This window comes from Hydra viridissima, unplaced genomic scaffold, assembly GCF_058129835.1.
Source record: "Hydra viridissima isolate aposymbiotic clone 2 unplaced genomic scaffold, HvirCarnegie_v1 scaffold_2, whole genome shotgun sequence".
Lineage (NCBI taxonomy): Eukaryota > Metazoa > Cnidaria > Hydrozoa > Anthoathecata > Hydridae > Hydra > Hydra viridissima.
The window spans coordinates 21,649,075-21,663,165 of record NW_028324301.1 but is presented as its reverse complement, the minus strand read 5'-3'; the positions used below and the strand labels follow the sequence as shown (position 1 = coordinate 21,663,165).

General features: G+C 26.5%; 4 protein-coding genes across 5 annotated transcripts in view; 2 read left to right on the top strand and 2 right to left on the bottom strand.

The window, feature by feature from the left end:
- The window catches only part of LOC149892434 (uncharacterized), a 335,617-nt gene that overhangs the window by 121,164 nt on the left and 200,362 nt on the right, over positions 1 to 14,091 (top strand). The window lies entirely within an intron of this gene.
- Positions 1 to 14,091, top strand: part of LOC145190968 (mitochondrial carnitine/acylcarnitine carrier protein-like) — a 176,862-nt gene that overhangs the window by 121,158 nt on the left and 41,613 nt on the right. The window lies entirely within an intron of this gene.
- Positions 2,600 to 4,464, bottom strand: LOC145191381 (neurocalcin homolog). 2 transcript variants are annotated; one of them, XR_016449978.1, is made up of 4 exons: positions 4,158 to 4,464; positions 3,544 to 3,787; positions 3,331 to 3,444; positions 3,087 to 3,170 (listed from the first exon to the last, which is right to left on the bottom strand). XR_016449978.1 is itself a non-coding variant. In XM_090079419.1 (3 exons), the coding sequence occupies exons 1-3, from the start codon at positions 4,252 to 4,254 to the stop codon at positions 2,960 to 2,962; spliced, it is 552 nt and encodes a 183-aa protein (XP_089935545.1). In that variant the 5' UTR covers positions 4,255 to 4,464; the 3' UTR covers positions 2,600 to 2,959. The 2 variants fall into 2 exon arrangements, 1 of the variants encoding a protein (XP_089935545.1); XM_090079419.1 differs by lacking the exon at positions 3,331 to 3,444 and having other exon boundaries at positions 2,600 to 3,170.
- Positions 6,629 to 12,623, bottom strand: LOC145198468 (neurocalcin homolog). Its single transcript, XM_080074128.2, has 3 exons — positions 10,414 to 12,623; positions 9,775 to 10,018; positions 6,629 to 7,585 (listed from the first exon to the last, which is right to left on the bottom strand). Exons 1-3 carry the CDS (start codon positions 10,508 to 10,510, stop codon positions 7,348 to 7,350), a joined length of 579 nt encoding a protein of 192 aa, XP_079930254.1. The 5' UTR covers positions 10,511 to 12,623; the 3' UTR covers positions 6,629 to 7,347.

Genomic DNA, 14,091 nt, shown 5'->3' with positions numbered 1-14,091 from the left:
AAACCGGTAGTTATTCACAATAAATGTAATTGATTTTACGGAGTGGTTCGGTAAAATATCGAGAGCTACAGAAAATACTAGTTAGCTTTTTGCTATTATCTTAAAATTGAATATGAAAAATATGCCCAAAGCGACATTTTTTTTTTAGTATAATAAAATAACTTTATTTTGACTTTTATTAACCCTTTCGCGACCTGCGACGCGTCATTGAAATTTTGCATGCTCTGACACAAGCGAATATAATTTTTTTCTCAAAGCCCAGATTGTAATGTTCAATTGTCTAATCCGGGCTGTTTCAAACGTCACAATTTGAAAGCTACTGATGTTCACTTACTGATAAATCAGAAAAGAACAAATTCTTTCTTAAAAATTTGTAATTTTTGCTCAAATTAAGCCGACTTTCTAAAAAGGTTAAATTTTACGAAAGCTTGTCGAGAGCAACCAAAAAATTTTTTTTCACATTTAAAGTAGAACGTTAAAATACGCAAGAAGTTTTTTCGCTTTTGTTTATTTATTTTTTCTGTTTCAAATGAAAAAAATGCGTTGAAAAAAAGTCGTACTTGAATTTTAAAAAATACAAAAAAAGTTTAAAAAAAAAATTGTTGAAAAAAATCGCAATTTAATCTTAAAAACTAAAATATTGCGTTCAAGAAAATCAAAAGGGTTTGCGTTGATCACTGATTGCAAAATGTAACTGGATTGAGTATACTGCAAATTTTTTGAAGCCAGTTTTAGCTCCTCAAGATGGTGGCGGAGTTAATGAAATGTTAAAATTAAGAGATAAATGATAATAAAGTTTTATATCTTATGTTTATATATTGATAAATATATAAATTTTAGATAAATATATAAAAATAACTTTCAACTGTTGGCAGCTGCCAACAAAGTAATTTATTAATTGCTTTTATAGAAATATCAAAGAATTTGCATTTTTTATATAGTTTATGTACCTTTTATTGTACCTAGTCCTTAGCTATCCAATGCTGTGTGTTAGAAGATTGATAACACAACTCCATGGTAGGCAGCTGAGTTTCTTTTTAAGATAAAATAATATGGCAACTTGGCATTGTGATAAAGTTATTTAATTTCTGTATAACTGTAACCATAATATATAACAGTAAGTATAACAGTATAGTATATAATATAGGTAAAAAGGTATAGTAAATGATTTAAATATTTTTATGTTCAAAAATTTGTTAAATAATAAATTATGAAAATTTTTTTAAAGTTGTTTTTAGATGCATTTACATCTTAAACTAAGAGTGATTATCCCTAAAATTTAAGGCATAATTGTTAATTGATAATTATTAACACTTAACGACTGTAAAGTTACATGTATCATACATTTTTTGATAGCATACATAATGAATGTTATAAAAAAGTTCCCTTAATAATTTTTAAAATTGTTTTGAATGAAAACTCAAAAACAATTGTATAAATTATTGAGTGCTGGAATATTACAAAGAATAAAATATAATATAAAAAAATGTATTTTTTGTATTTAATATTCTTATCAAATAATATAAATATTTCCATTAATTACATTCATGTATTAAATAATCCTAAAAAGAACCCCTGAGTTGTTTATACTCACAGCACTCAGCTAATAGTTTATGCAGCATGCATATATCAGGTACCTTGCTACAAAAATAGAAAATAGAAACATTATCAAAATTGTAGGTAGACACCATTGCCGCTTACCAGTTATATTATCAACTTTCTAGCATACTGCATTGTGTAACTATAAACTAAAATGTACATAAATTATGCATAAATATTACTTTTAATCGCAAATTGCACTTAAAAAGTTTTTTGAATATTTTGAACTTTAAGATTTAAATAATTGTCTAATTTTTTTAAAACCATTTCATTTCTTTCAATTTTTTTTTAAATTCATTTCATAATCTAATTTTTCTTGCATAAATAACTCTAATTGCTTTCTTTCGTATTTCTGTAAAACCTTGCAAAATGTACATCGGCCACCGCCAAGAGCTCTGATCGCCGCCATCTTGAGAGGCCGATTTTGGCTTAAATTTTTTTTTTTTGGAAAAAAAAAACAAACAATAGAACATGCTATCCCGTTATATTTTGAGATCAGTGGCATTGATACATAAATGCTGAAAATGGTCTAAAATAAACTTTTTTTAAGCTTGTACTGTTAAGGCCTGGGATACTTAAAGTTATAAATGGTCCTTTTAAATGCAAGACAAAAGTATATATATTAAACATTAATTTTGCTATTTATGAAAAATATATTCCTCTGATTTATCTGAATTTCTGCTGAATATTTTCAAAAGAAAGAAAAGAAATCAGGGGGTTTTAAATATTTTTGTGGAGTTTTTTTAAGTTAATATTTCTAAATATGTAAGCTATTTTAAATTCGATTTATTTCAAATGCTGATGAATTTTTTCCTTTTTTCGTTGCTATTTGTTTTTAACAGAAAAACCAAACGTTTGTTATATATTACGTGTATGGTGAAATAGAGGCCTGGATCTGGAGTTGATGTTATAAAACTAATACATACCTATTTACGCGAACTTTCTCGCACCACACGAAAAAAAAGACTTCGCTAAATTTGTTATATATTTTTTTCGTTAATAAATCCCTAACAAATTGATTGCCGTGTGTTTGGCATAAAGCATTTCATTTATGAAAAGAGCCTGCGTATTAAGTATACAAATTACATTTAATTTAAGCTGTGAATTGCGTAGTTTACTACTGACTGAAATTTAACTTTTTAATTATTACAATTATTATAATTTATTTTAATATAAATAGAAAAAATGAAACATTTTAAGTAGTAATGAAGACAAATCTAAAATAATTTTGAAAATCCTTTGACTCAATATTTCCTTCTTTCTAATCTTCGTTACTTTCTAATGTTGTACTATTACAACTTTTTTTATTGATATTGATTTGCTAATTTGAGCAACTCGTTGGTACTAATAGTTTAGGCGTTTAACTTCGACCGCTGAGCAAATTTATAAGAAAAGGATCTGTTTTGATGCCACTCAAAAATTCATTAAATGAGAGTTTCCCATCTTTATTAACGTCCATTGCCAAAAACATTCTTTTAACCTTTTGCTCAGGAGTATCGCTAAATGAATTTGAACCCAACATTCTATAAATAGCACTGACTATTTCGAGCATTTCATCTTCCGAAATCCACCTGTAAAAAGTAAGTTTTTAAGATCATATACATATCATCAACTACATTCCCCATCCCAATTCTTTCTCGACCTTTAAAACATCTGGAGAAAAAATTGAGAAAACGAATTTTTTCAGTAAAATTATTCAGTACTTTTTTTTGAAACCTTTCACTTTCTCACCTTACGGTTCAGTCTAAAGAAAAGTTCAGTCTAAACTTTGAAACGATTTAAACTAAACTTTGCAAATTTCATTTACGGCGAATGTATGTGAACTTCGTTCTCAGTAAATAAATTCTAAAAATGTTTATTATCAAAGTTTTAGAAAAAAATGCGGTTAAAAATAAATTTAAAAAAAGAAGGAATTCAAAATCATAGAAGAAATTTGACAATTACCCATTTTTATCAAGGTCATACATTGAAAATGCCCATTCTAATTTTTTTTCTGCATTTCCACGAATGGTTAGGCTTAACCCGCATATAAACTCTCGAAAATCAATTTTTCCGTCACCATTTTCGTCAAATGAAGCGAAAACATGTTGAGCGAAAGCGTCGGCGTCACCGTCTGGAAAGAATCTCTGGTACATCTCTTTGAACTCTTCAGAAGATAGTGAACCACTTGGATGCTCTCTACAAAAATCTAGAACATGAGATCGTTTAATTAGCAATAAAATTATATATTTATATATCCAAACGTCATTTTTAACAACAAATGAATATTCTAGAAATTCTCACTAAATAATCTCCACTTTCATTACTAGAAGCGCACCTTTCGAAGACAACGAATTTTTCAAAACAAACCATCTTAGTTTCTTATAAACCAGTTGTTTTTTTTTTAGACTTAATCAAGTACCAAAAAAAAGTATAAAAATGTAAATAGTCTTTATAAAAACTTATTAAATACTTTTCATGAACATGAATTCTGTTAAATATCACGTAACGTGACGTAATGTATATTCTGTTGAATATCACTTAAATTCCGTTTATTTTTAAGTTTATAGACATATTACCTTTATAGTAATCACTTAATTCTTGTTCTGTAAATTCCGTCTGCTCTCTTAATTCCACGATATCTTTTGGTTTTAACTTAGTATTAGATTTTCCCATCCTTGATTTTTTTGAGTGTCGCTTAACTGCCAATATTTAAGATAAACTAGGAATGACACAAATGATGAGTTGAATTAAAATGATTGAGCTTGCATAAACTTCATGAGATGCATAAGATCGGTATTTTAGAGGCGTCAACCATTTAAGTGATTCGTTAATTTTTCACTTCTAATTTAAGTGCTCCCTTCCAAACTTTAAAGCAGATTTGAATGAAAGAAAACTTGTAAAAAATTGTCGGGCATTTAATTTTGTATAATTAATTTAGTATAACTAATTTAGCATAATTAATTAATAAACTGAAGCTTTGACGTTCAGCGGCATTTACGCAAAAGCGATCAGACAAAAAGAGACACCGGGCCAAAAATTTGAGATGAAGTCAAGCAGAGAAGTCATGCAAACATATTTCGAATAATTAAGAAAAAATTGAATTTTTGTTGTTAATAGTTTTTTTGTTAATAAGAATAAATTTTTAAAAGCATGTCAAAGTGTTCTCAAAAATAGATTTCTTACTATTTTTTATGCGAATAAATTTTTTACTAAGTTTTAATTAAAAAAAAGGTTTTCGTAATTTTTATGATTTGTAATTATAATTTTTTAACACGTACAAAACAAAACACAAAATAGTTTCATTTTTCAAAAATTTTATCGGAATCCAAAACTTTTATTAAAATTCATTTTTAAAAGAGGTGAAATTCATGAAAATTGAAGAATATTTATATTGATGGTCCCTTGGTTCCATTTTTAAAGAGCATTTGCTGCCTTCAATTGAGTTGCACTTCGGGATAAAAGAAGCCCCTATCGACGGAATCGTCGGTAAATAAAATATTGATTATCAAAGAAGACAAATATTGAAGATAAAGATAAAGGTGTATGACACCACCCAAAAAGTGCCTGATATAAAAGTAGTAATCCAAAGCAATCATCAGACCGATAATCTATAAAGAAGGGGACAAAAAGGGACCTCGTCTACGGATTGCGTAAATGTTAAAAAAGCTAATGAATGAAGTATTTTTGCACTTTGTTTAGGGTTTCAGAATTTTAATACCCGTCTAAAGAATAACTCAAGAGTGGTTAAAGTTACCTCATGACAATAACTGGACTAATTGCTCACATACACTAAAGTTCTAAACAAGGTTTACACTTTTAGCATTCAAATATTTTAGGACTACAGTAAGTAAAAAATTATAGTAGCACACATTCGTTTGTGGCATGTTTGAGCTATGTATTTCCTTACACCTTCTCACTCTTCTTCACATACCTCTGCGTTCTCCTCTCTTTATTTTCCTCTTTTATTAACTAACGTCATTAAAATCATTAAACTGTTGAAATAAAAAAGTTGTAATCCTAATCATATAGTTGCTCCATCGCCAGAAATGAATATTTTACCCAAGTTATAATTCGTAGCCCCCTATGAGCATAGGCGCCATGGAGTAATTGTGCCGCTTCGCTTTGTGACGCTGCGAAACTTTACAATCATTAACTATTTTAATTATTGAATCCTTTAAATATTTTATTAAACCCCTTTTGAAAATTTCCATTAATGATTTTTTTTTAAAAAAAAAAATAATAAACACAACAAAACTTCAACAAAAACATTCTCTGGAATCATTAACGACATAAAAACCAGGTGATGAAAGCAAAAACCAGGTGATGAAGGCAAAAAATCAGTCGAATGAATGATAACGCTGCTGATTTGAACCATGGAATTTGGTTATTTTTTTCTTATCCACTTCTGGATAAGGACCAGTTGATGGTTTAATAGGAGTAATGAAAAGATTAAAATTTTTTAAATGTTAAGCAACTAATACGTACGAAATGGTATTTTTCATGACTGAGAATTTATACTCATAAGAAAAACTATTTTATAAGTCCATTAAGTATTTTAGGCTTGAATTTTTTTTTCCTACAAGAACTGAATCTCAACATTTATTTATTAACTAATTTCTCAGCTGAAATCTTTTGTCAAGCCACGACGTAACCATTTAGACATTATGAAACTAATGCTAAAGAAAAATATTGCTGAAGAAATATATTGCGTATGATTTAGGTTACAACTTTATTTTTAACATTCGATGATGTTGTTGTGAATGTCTTATGTCACAAATGTTAACAATAGAAAATAACTAGTAACAAAAAAATTGTTTTGCAAAATGAACATAAACATTTGGTAAAATGAACGTGCGCACGGGAAATCAGATGAAATTCTAGATTAAAGCAAAACAAAAAACAAAGAAACAAAAAAAAAAAAGATTTCTTAAGAGGTGGAAAAATAGTTTTGTATACGAAGACAATTATAGCTACATGGCTTTAAAGTCAATTTAGCGAGTTACGATATACAGCGACAGCATTTGAATGCAATAAAATTGTAACGATAAACGTCATTACCATTCTATTCATAACTCTTTGTAACATCAGTTTAAACGTTAGCAGAATATAAAAGATTTGCGCTTAATTTTACATTCGTTGTAAGAATTTAACCTGGCTATAGTCGCTTTACAAAGATTTTAAATGCTACAACAAATATAAGAGATTTTTGCAAAATACTTTAAGTTTGAGACGTGTATGAATGGGGTGGGTAGGCTGGGTTCTATTTTGTGCATCATAAATGTATAATCCCTTAAAGCAAGATACGGTCTCTATAGTGCAAGAAAGCGTATTATTGACTGTGTTCTTTAAAAAGCGTCTTATGAATTCATAAAAAACGCTCTCTACGAAAGTCGTTTAATATGAAATTAACCTCTCATGACCAAATATATTCCAAACACATTTTAATAATGATAATAATAAAAAAAAAAAAGATTTAAATATCTAATCTCTATATGATCCTAATAAAAGTTCAAAAAGTTTTTTCTTACGAGCTTTTTTTAGAGAAACAATAAAATATGGCAGATTGAAAAATTAAAAATAGATATTAAGGAGAAAAAAATCTATGAAAAAGCTAAAATAAGAATACATTAAGTGGAATTTCTTTCAAAAGCTTATCATTATAATTAATGAGATGCTCATACTGAAATAAAGACGAAAAAGTATATCACAATAAGAACCGCGTCTGATTGCAAGATGGGGTTTTTTTACAAAATGTTGAATGTGAAACTAACGACAACTACCAGCAGGATCGCATTGTAATAATCTAACAATAGATGGGTCGCTCTTAGCGCCCTCTATAAATTCTGCTAAGGATAATTTTCCATCAGTGTTTTTATCCATTTGTCTAAATATTTTGTCCACACGCTTTTCTGGAGTAGATTCATCTTCTGGCATCTTTACAACGTTGCCTACCATTTTGTATATCGCACGCACTATTTCTAGCATTTCTTCTCGAGAAATATAGCTACAAAAAGTGAATTATAAAAATATATTTAATAGGTTAATAATTACCCCAAGTTTACCCGCAGATTACTTTAATCTCTTAAAAACATAAAATATAGTCATGTTATGATTGGTAGGCTGGTATCATTGAAATCCTTAAGGCATCTTACAATTTGCGCAACCAGATGTTAAGTACCACCTTTTTGGTCGCGGATTTAGAGATCTTTTATAAAATTGAAAAACAACATTGAAGAGCTTTCTACCTCATTTTTTATTTCCGCTTCATTTTCTTACGCTAACAAGTTTAGCTGTTTTAAAAAAAAAAGCCATAGAACATAGCGTGATTACGCATGCAAAAATGCATGCGTAATTACGCTATGTTCTCTGTTCGCTTAAATATAAATATATATTACTATTTTATAAATATATATTACTAAAAATAGTAATATATATTAATATCTGTCATTATATCGTTATTAAATTTTCTCAAATTAAATTTAGCTAATTTTCAATCAATCGTTTCAAGGTAAAAAGACTAAAATGCACTTTACATTCACACACTAATAACATAAAAGCTTTTTTGAATTGAAATTCATCACACGTGTATACATTTAGAAAAATGAATATCTGTATTCTATAAAAAAAATGCAAAGTTTTGCCAGACAAAAAAAATATGTATTTTAAAGACTATTTTAATTTTGGCTTAATGACAATTATGATGAAGTTGCAAGATTTCACAGCTGAAATTTGAAAATTGTTTGGGAAAACAAGAATGCCTCGTTTTAACATTGTAAAAGAAAAATAGATTCGCATTGAATCACATTTACAACATGCTAACGCTTTTCTTTTTGAAAAGAAAAACTGCTGTTTCCATACTTTACACTTCTGAGCATGATTGTAACTTACTTTAAAAAGAGATGCATCAAGTTATGAATTAAAAAGGTCAAAATGGAAATTTGTACATTAGAATGGAAAGAAGTCAGAAAAAGAAAAAATACTGATTAGTCGTGATTTCAAATAGAGCAAAAATTGATGGTTTTTTTCTGCTGTAAGAATACAAGTTTTGCTCTGATTTCTTTTCTGCTGAGTACCCACAATAAAAGGTTCTGTACTTTTAAAGGATTTTGAAACATCAACGAATTCTATATGAATCTTAAAAAAGTTCTATAAAAAAACTTTATATAGAAATAGATTCTATAGAATCCTTTAGAGTCGAATATCATTTTTTGTCATAAGTACATGGTGCTTCTTTCAGCTTTTTTTTCGTTAAATAATTTCATTTATACAAATTTTTATACGGATACAGCTTTCTATTCAAAAATGCTTGAGCACACATCAGAAATAATCAAGATTATTTTCAGAAAGCTTGAAGGCACCTTCGTTAAATAAAATTTGCAGTAGGTTGAAATTATAATTTTTGCTTTAACATTCTTATTCCTAATAGAACGTAAATTTGAAATTTTGAAAGCGGGAATTTTTAAAAACGTCTTTAATAATTCATTGCACATTTTTGAGAAACCAAACAAATATTTTATTAGATGTTGCGTTTTACACTTCCTAACTTTTCAAAATTTGTCCTAAGAAACATGAAAAACTTAATGGAAAAATTTTTGCTCATGTAACAAAACTAAAAGGCTAAAATATATTTAACACATTCTGAGGCAACTGAGTTTTCCTGGCTGAGGTTTGAGTTTTTAGAATGAGTACAAAGAATAGCTAATTATTTACTAGAAACTGTAAGAAATTTTCATACTGTTATTCAGAATCCAATTACTCAAAAGAACTTAAAGTAATTTCGTTTTACAAAACAGGTAAGAACCAGGTGAAAAATTTAAGAAAACATCCCACGAACTTGTAAATAAGATTAAAACATAAAAACTTATAAGTCAAAAACCTATGAATGATAAAACACACTATCTCATCAAAATGGGATGGCTCATTTTAGTGAGACTAAGGAAAGCTCCACAACCCCACATTAATCATATTGATCTTAAAACATCTTTGAACTCGCATTTCTTTTTTTTTTGTTTATTTTGAATTCTTTAGTATTACAATTTGATATTCGAAAAGGAAAAGTCTCAAATAAAGTACCGCCTCCGTCCTTAATTAGTTGCCTCCAATGTATAAAAAGTAGGTCTGCTTTAGTTAATTTCCTAAAAAGTTTAAGAAAGGAAACAAACGAAACAGGAATACTAATAAACCCATTCATACCCGTTAGCATCTAGATCGTACATAGAAAAAGCCCACTTTAACTTTTGCTCTAAAGTTCCACGACTTGTAACACTAAGTGCACAAATAAACTCTCGAAAGTCAATCCTTCCATCGCCATTTGCATCAAATGTACGAAATACATGCTCAGCAAACTTCGCAGCATCTCCGTACGGAAAAAAATTTCCGTAAATCTTCTTGAACTCTTCCACTGTTAATGTTCCATCAGGACAATCTTTCAAGAAACCTAAACATGAAAAAAAAAAAGAAGTACTTTTTAAAGCTTTGTAAATTTAGAACAATAAAATTTATTTTCTTCCGTATCCATGTCTTAAATCATAAAGCTGCACTTTTCCCTAAGAACAAAAATTAATTAAATAACAATAGCCAAGGTAAAGACACAAAAAAATGCAAACGCCGTTGTTCCCATGGCAATAAGATCGAAAAAGCAAATATTTTGTAATTTCAAAATAATTAGGCTTAGAAAAATCAAATTGCAAAAAATGCGACGGGACATTAACTTAGCAAAGGCGTTGTAAACAAGTGTATCCGTTGTCTAAAGCGAAATCAATTTTTTGACTAAAATCACTAAGAGCCTTTTTTTCTAAATTGCAGATTGCATTTTAATTTAAGTGATCTTACCTCTGTACCATTCCTGTAATTCATTTTCTGTAAATTCTGTACTCTCTCGAAGATCAGCTATAATTTCAGGCTTCAGTTTACTATTTGCCTTACCCATTACAATATTCTTTTTTTTATTGGTAATAAAATAAAAGATAGATGAAACCTTAAAACAGGCGCAAAATACAACCCTTAAAAAATTTTATCACAAAAATCGCTTTTAAAAACGAATACTAGAATTAAAAATAATGAATAGAAACAGATGGCTTCGTTAATAAAATATCAATAACGCTTTATAGGTTTCAGAAGGTAATTTGAGCCGAAGTCGCAAATCAAGCGATCTGCAATCCGTAATCTCTATTTCAGCAAACAGTAACATACAACAAATTGAGGCATTTTTATATTTTAGAAATGTCCACGGCTAAACCAACCGACACTAATCGAAGATATTATCCCAAAAAAGAGAAAAAAATAGAATCAAACCTTTCAGATAAACTTATTATCAACGAAAACAATCGATTGGTTTTATTTTACAACAGCAAGCAAACAACACAAGCAAATAAATAACAAAAAAACATCTGCACACAGAGCTGCTCCTCATATAAACTTAACTGAACTAAATAAAACCATTTTTTGTTGTAAATCAACAGATTGAGGTTTATAAAAAACAAATATATTCCTATCTGAAGAACCACATTTTGATTACGTTATTTATCAAATTTTTCCTAAATCCAATCAAACGTCGATTAAGAGTCGTCAACATATTTAAAACACAAAAGCATGCAAGCGTGTTTAATTTAATTGTCATTAGATTCACTGAGGCATTAACTGGGTGGTTTCCATATATAAATCGAGCTAAATTAGAAGCTATTTAATTTATGATAAAAGAAATCGCTAACACTATTTACAAATGAGGCATTTCAACAGAATACAAGATGAGCAGAATAAAATATTTCTTTCTTTTTTTTTTTTTGTCATAACTTTTAAATTAAAACATTTAGCAGCACTGAAAGTCTAAAATAAAAAAAAAAAAATGATGACACAAGTAATTTAACCTCCATCAAATTGTCAACAATCATTCACAAAGATATTTAAAATCACACAAGAAAAAAAAAATAAATAAAAAAAAACAACAACAACAACAACAACAACAAAAATACCAGAATAGATATTTACTTAGAAAAAAACCGCACGGTAAAACATAAGTTAAATCGTGCTCAGCGTGTTGAAAGTTTTTTTCATTTTTCGAATAAGAAACCTACGGTTCGGTTAATTGCCAATCAATTCAAAAAAATTTATAAGCTACATACCCTTGTACCATTCTTGAACCTCAAACTCATTGTAATATGTTTGCTCGCAAATAAACTCGATTTCCTCTGATCTCAACTTGCTACTGCTTTTACCCATATCGATATTAAAAATAGTTACAAGAAAAAGCTTTGGCAGTATCAAATTGCTTTTAAAAGAGTTAAGAAAAAATACAGCTCAGGTTGGAATGAAAGCCCTTCACAAAATAAATACATTATAAGCACTATTTTAAAAATAATTTTGCGAGACACCTGATTAATATTCCTTTTGTAACATTCGCTTGGTAGTCAATTTTTTATGAACTTGGAGAGAAATGGAATTTTTAATTTGTTCAGATATATATTTTTAATGTTTAATTTGTAATTATACAAAATAATACAGATTTAATTTCTTTTTAAGATTTCAATCATAACGAAAAAAATGCTCGCATTGAATAAACTGCAAAATCATTTTTTAAAACTTGATAAAAAAAAAAAAAAATTCAAAGCCAAAAAAAACCTTACACGAAAACGAGACCCAGCAAAAACGAAAAAACGTTTAGTGGTTTAATTTTATTTCATTTTATTAACAATTTAACCACCACAAAACAAGATGATATCCATTAAATTGTTTAAGAGGAAAGAAAGTATTAGTAAAAAAATCTATTCTGAAAAAAGATTGAATTTTTCAAACCTCTTCAAAGATTTCATTTGAATCTTTCATATGAAGTATTTTGCTCAAGGAATTCTTTAGGTTGTCAAAACCTCGGAATAAATTATAATAAATTATAAATGGTTGAATTATCTATAAAGGAAAAAGTTAATAACCAGAAATATCTTTCTTTATCAAACAAAAACAAAAAATCAACAACAACATGAAAAAGAAGTAAAAGAGAGGAACAGAGATTAAAAAAAAAAAAGAAATTTTTAAACCTCTTATCATTAACAATATTATATATATATATATATATATATATATATATATATATATATATATATATATATATATATATATATATATATATATATATATATATATATATATATAAAAAGAAAGAACAAAGACAAATATTTTATTAATTTGATTATTTTAATATTATTCTGAGATCAATGAACAATCATGTAAATATCCTTTATGGTTAACACCCAGCAACATATCAGAAAATCAATACTTGGTATCAAAATAAAATGATCTAGTAGTAGTAGTAGTAGTAGTAGTAGTAGTAGTAGTAGTAGCAGCAGCAGTAGTAGTAGCAGCAGCAGCAGCAGCAGCAGCAGCAGTAGTAGTAGTAGTAGTAGTAACAACAACAACAACAACAACAACAACAATAAAAACAACAATAACAACAATAAAAACAACAACAACAATAATAACAATAATTATGATGATATAAATAATAATAATAATAATAATAATAATAATAATAATAATAATAATAATAATAATAATAATAATAATAGTAATAATAATAATAATAATAATAATAATAATAATAATAATAATAATAATAATAATAATAATAATAATAATAATAATAATAATAATAATAGTAATAATAATAATAATAATAATAATAATAATAATAATAATAATTATTATCATTATTATTATTATTATTATTATTATTATTATTATATATAATAATAATAATAATAATAATAATTATTATTATTATTATTATTATTATTATTATTACTATTATTATTACTATTATTATTACTATTATCATTATTATTATTATTATTATTATTATTATTATTATTATTATTATTATTGTTATTGTTATTGTTATCATTATTACTATTATTATTATTATTATTATTATTATTATTATTATTATTATTATTATTATTATTATTATTATTATTATTATTATTATTATTATTATTATTATTATTATTATTGTTATTGTTATTGTTATTGTTATTGTTATTGTTATTGTTATTGTTATTATTATTGTTATTATTATTATTATTATTGTTATTATTATTATTATTATTATTATTATTATTATTATTATTTTTATTATTATTATTATTATTATTATTATTATTATTATTATTATTATTATTATTATTATTATTATTATTATTATTATTATTATTATTATTATTATTATTATTATTATAACAATAATGATAATAAATAGTAACAAACAATAATAACAAAAATAGTAATGATTATATAAACAAAACTAAAAACAATAAAAAAAAACAAAACATTCTACTGGTTATAAAATTGCAATTAAAAAAAAACTTCAAACTGCTTGAGAGATACTTTCATTATAATTATTTACAAAAAATATGAATAAATTCTTGAATAAAATAAATTGACCTGCCTGATAGATATTGTCTACAACCTGGATAAAATGCTCTGTTTTGTTTAGATTAAAAATATATTTTAACAAAAGTC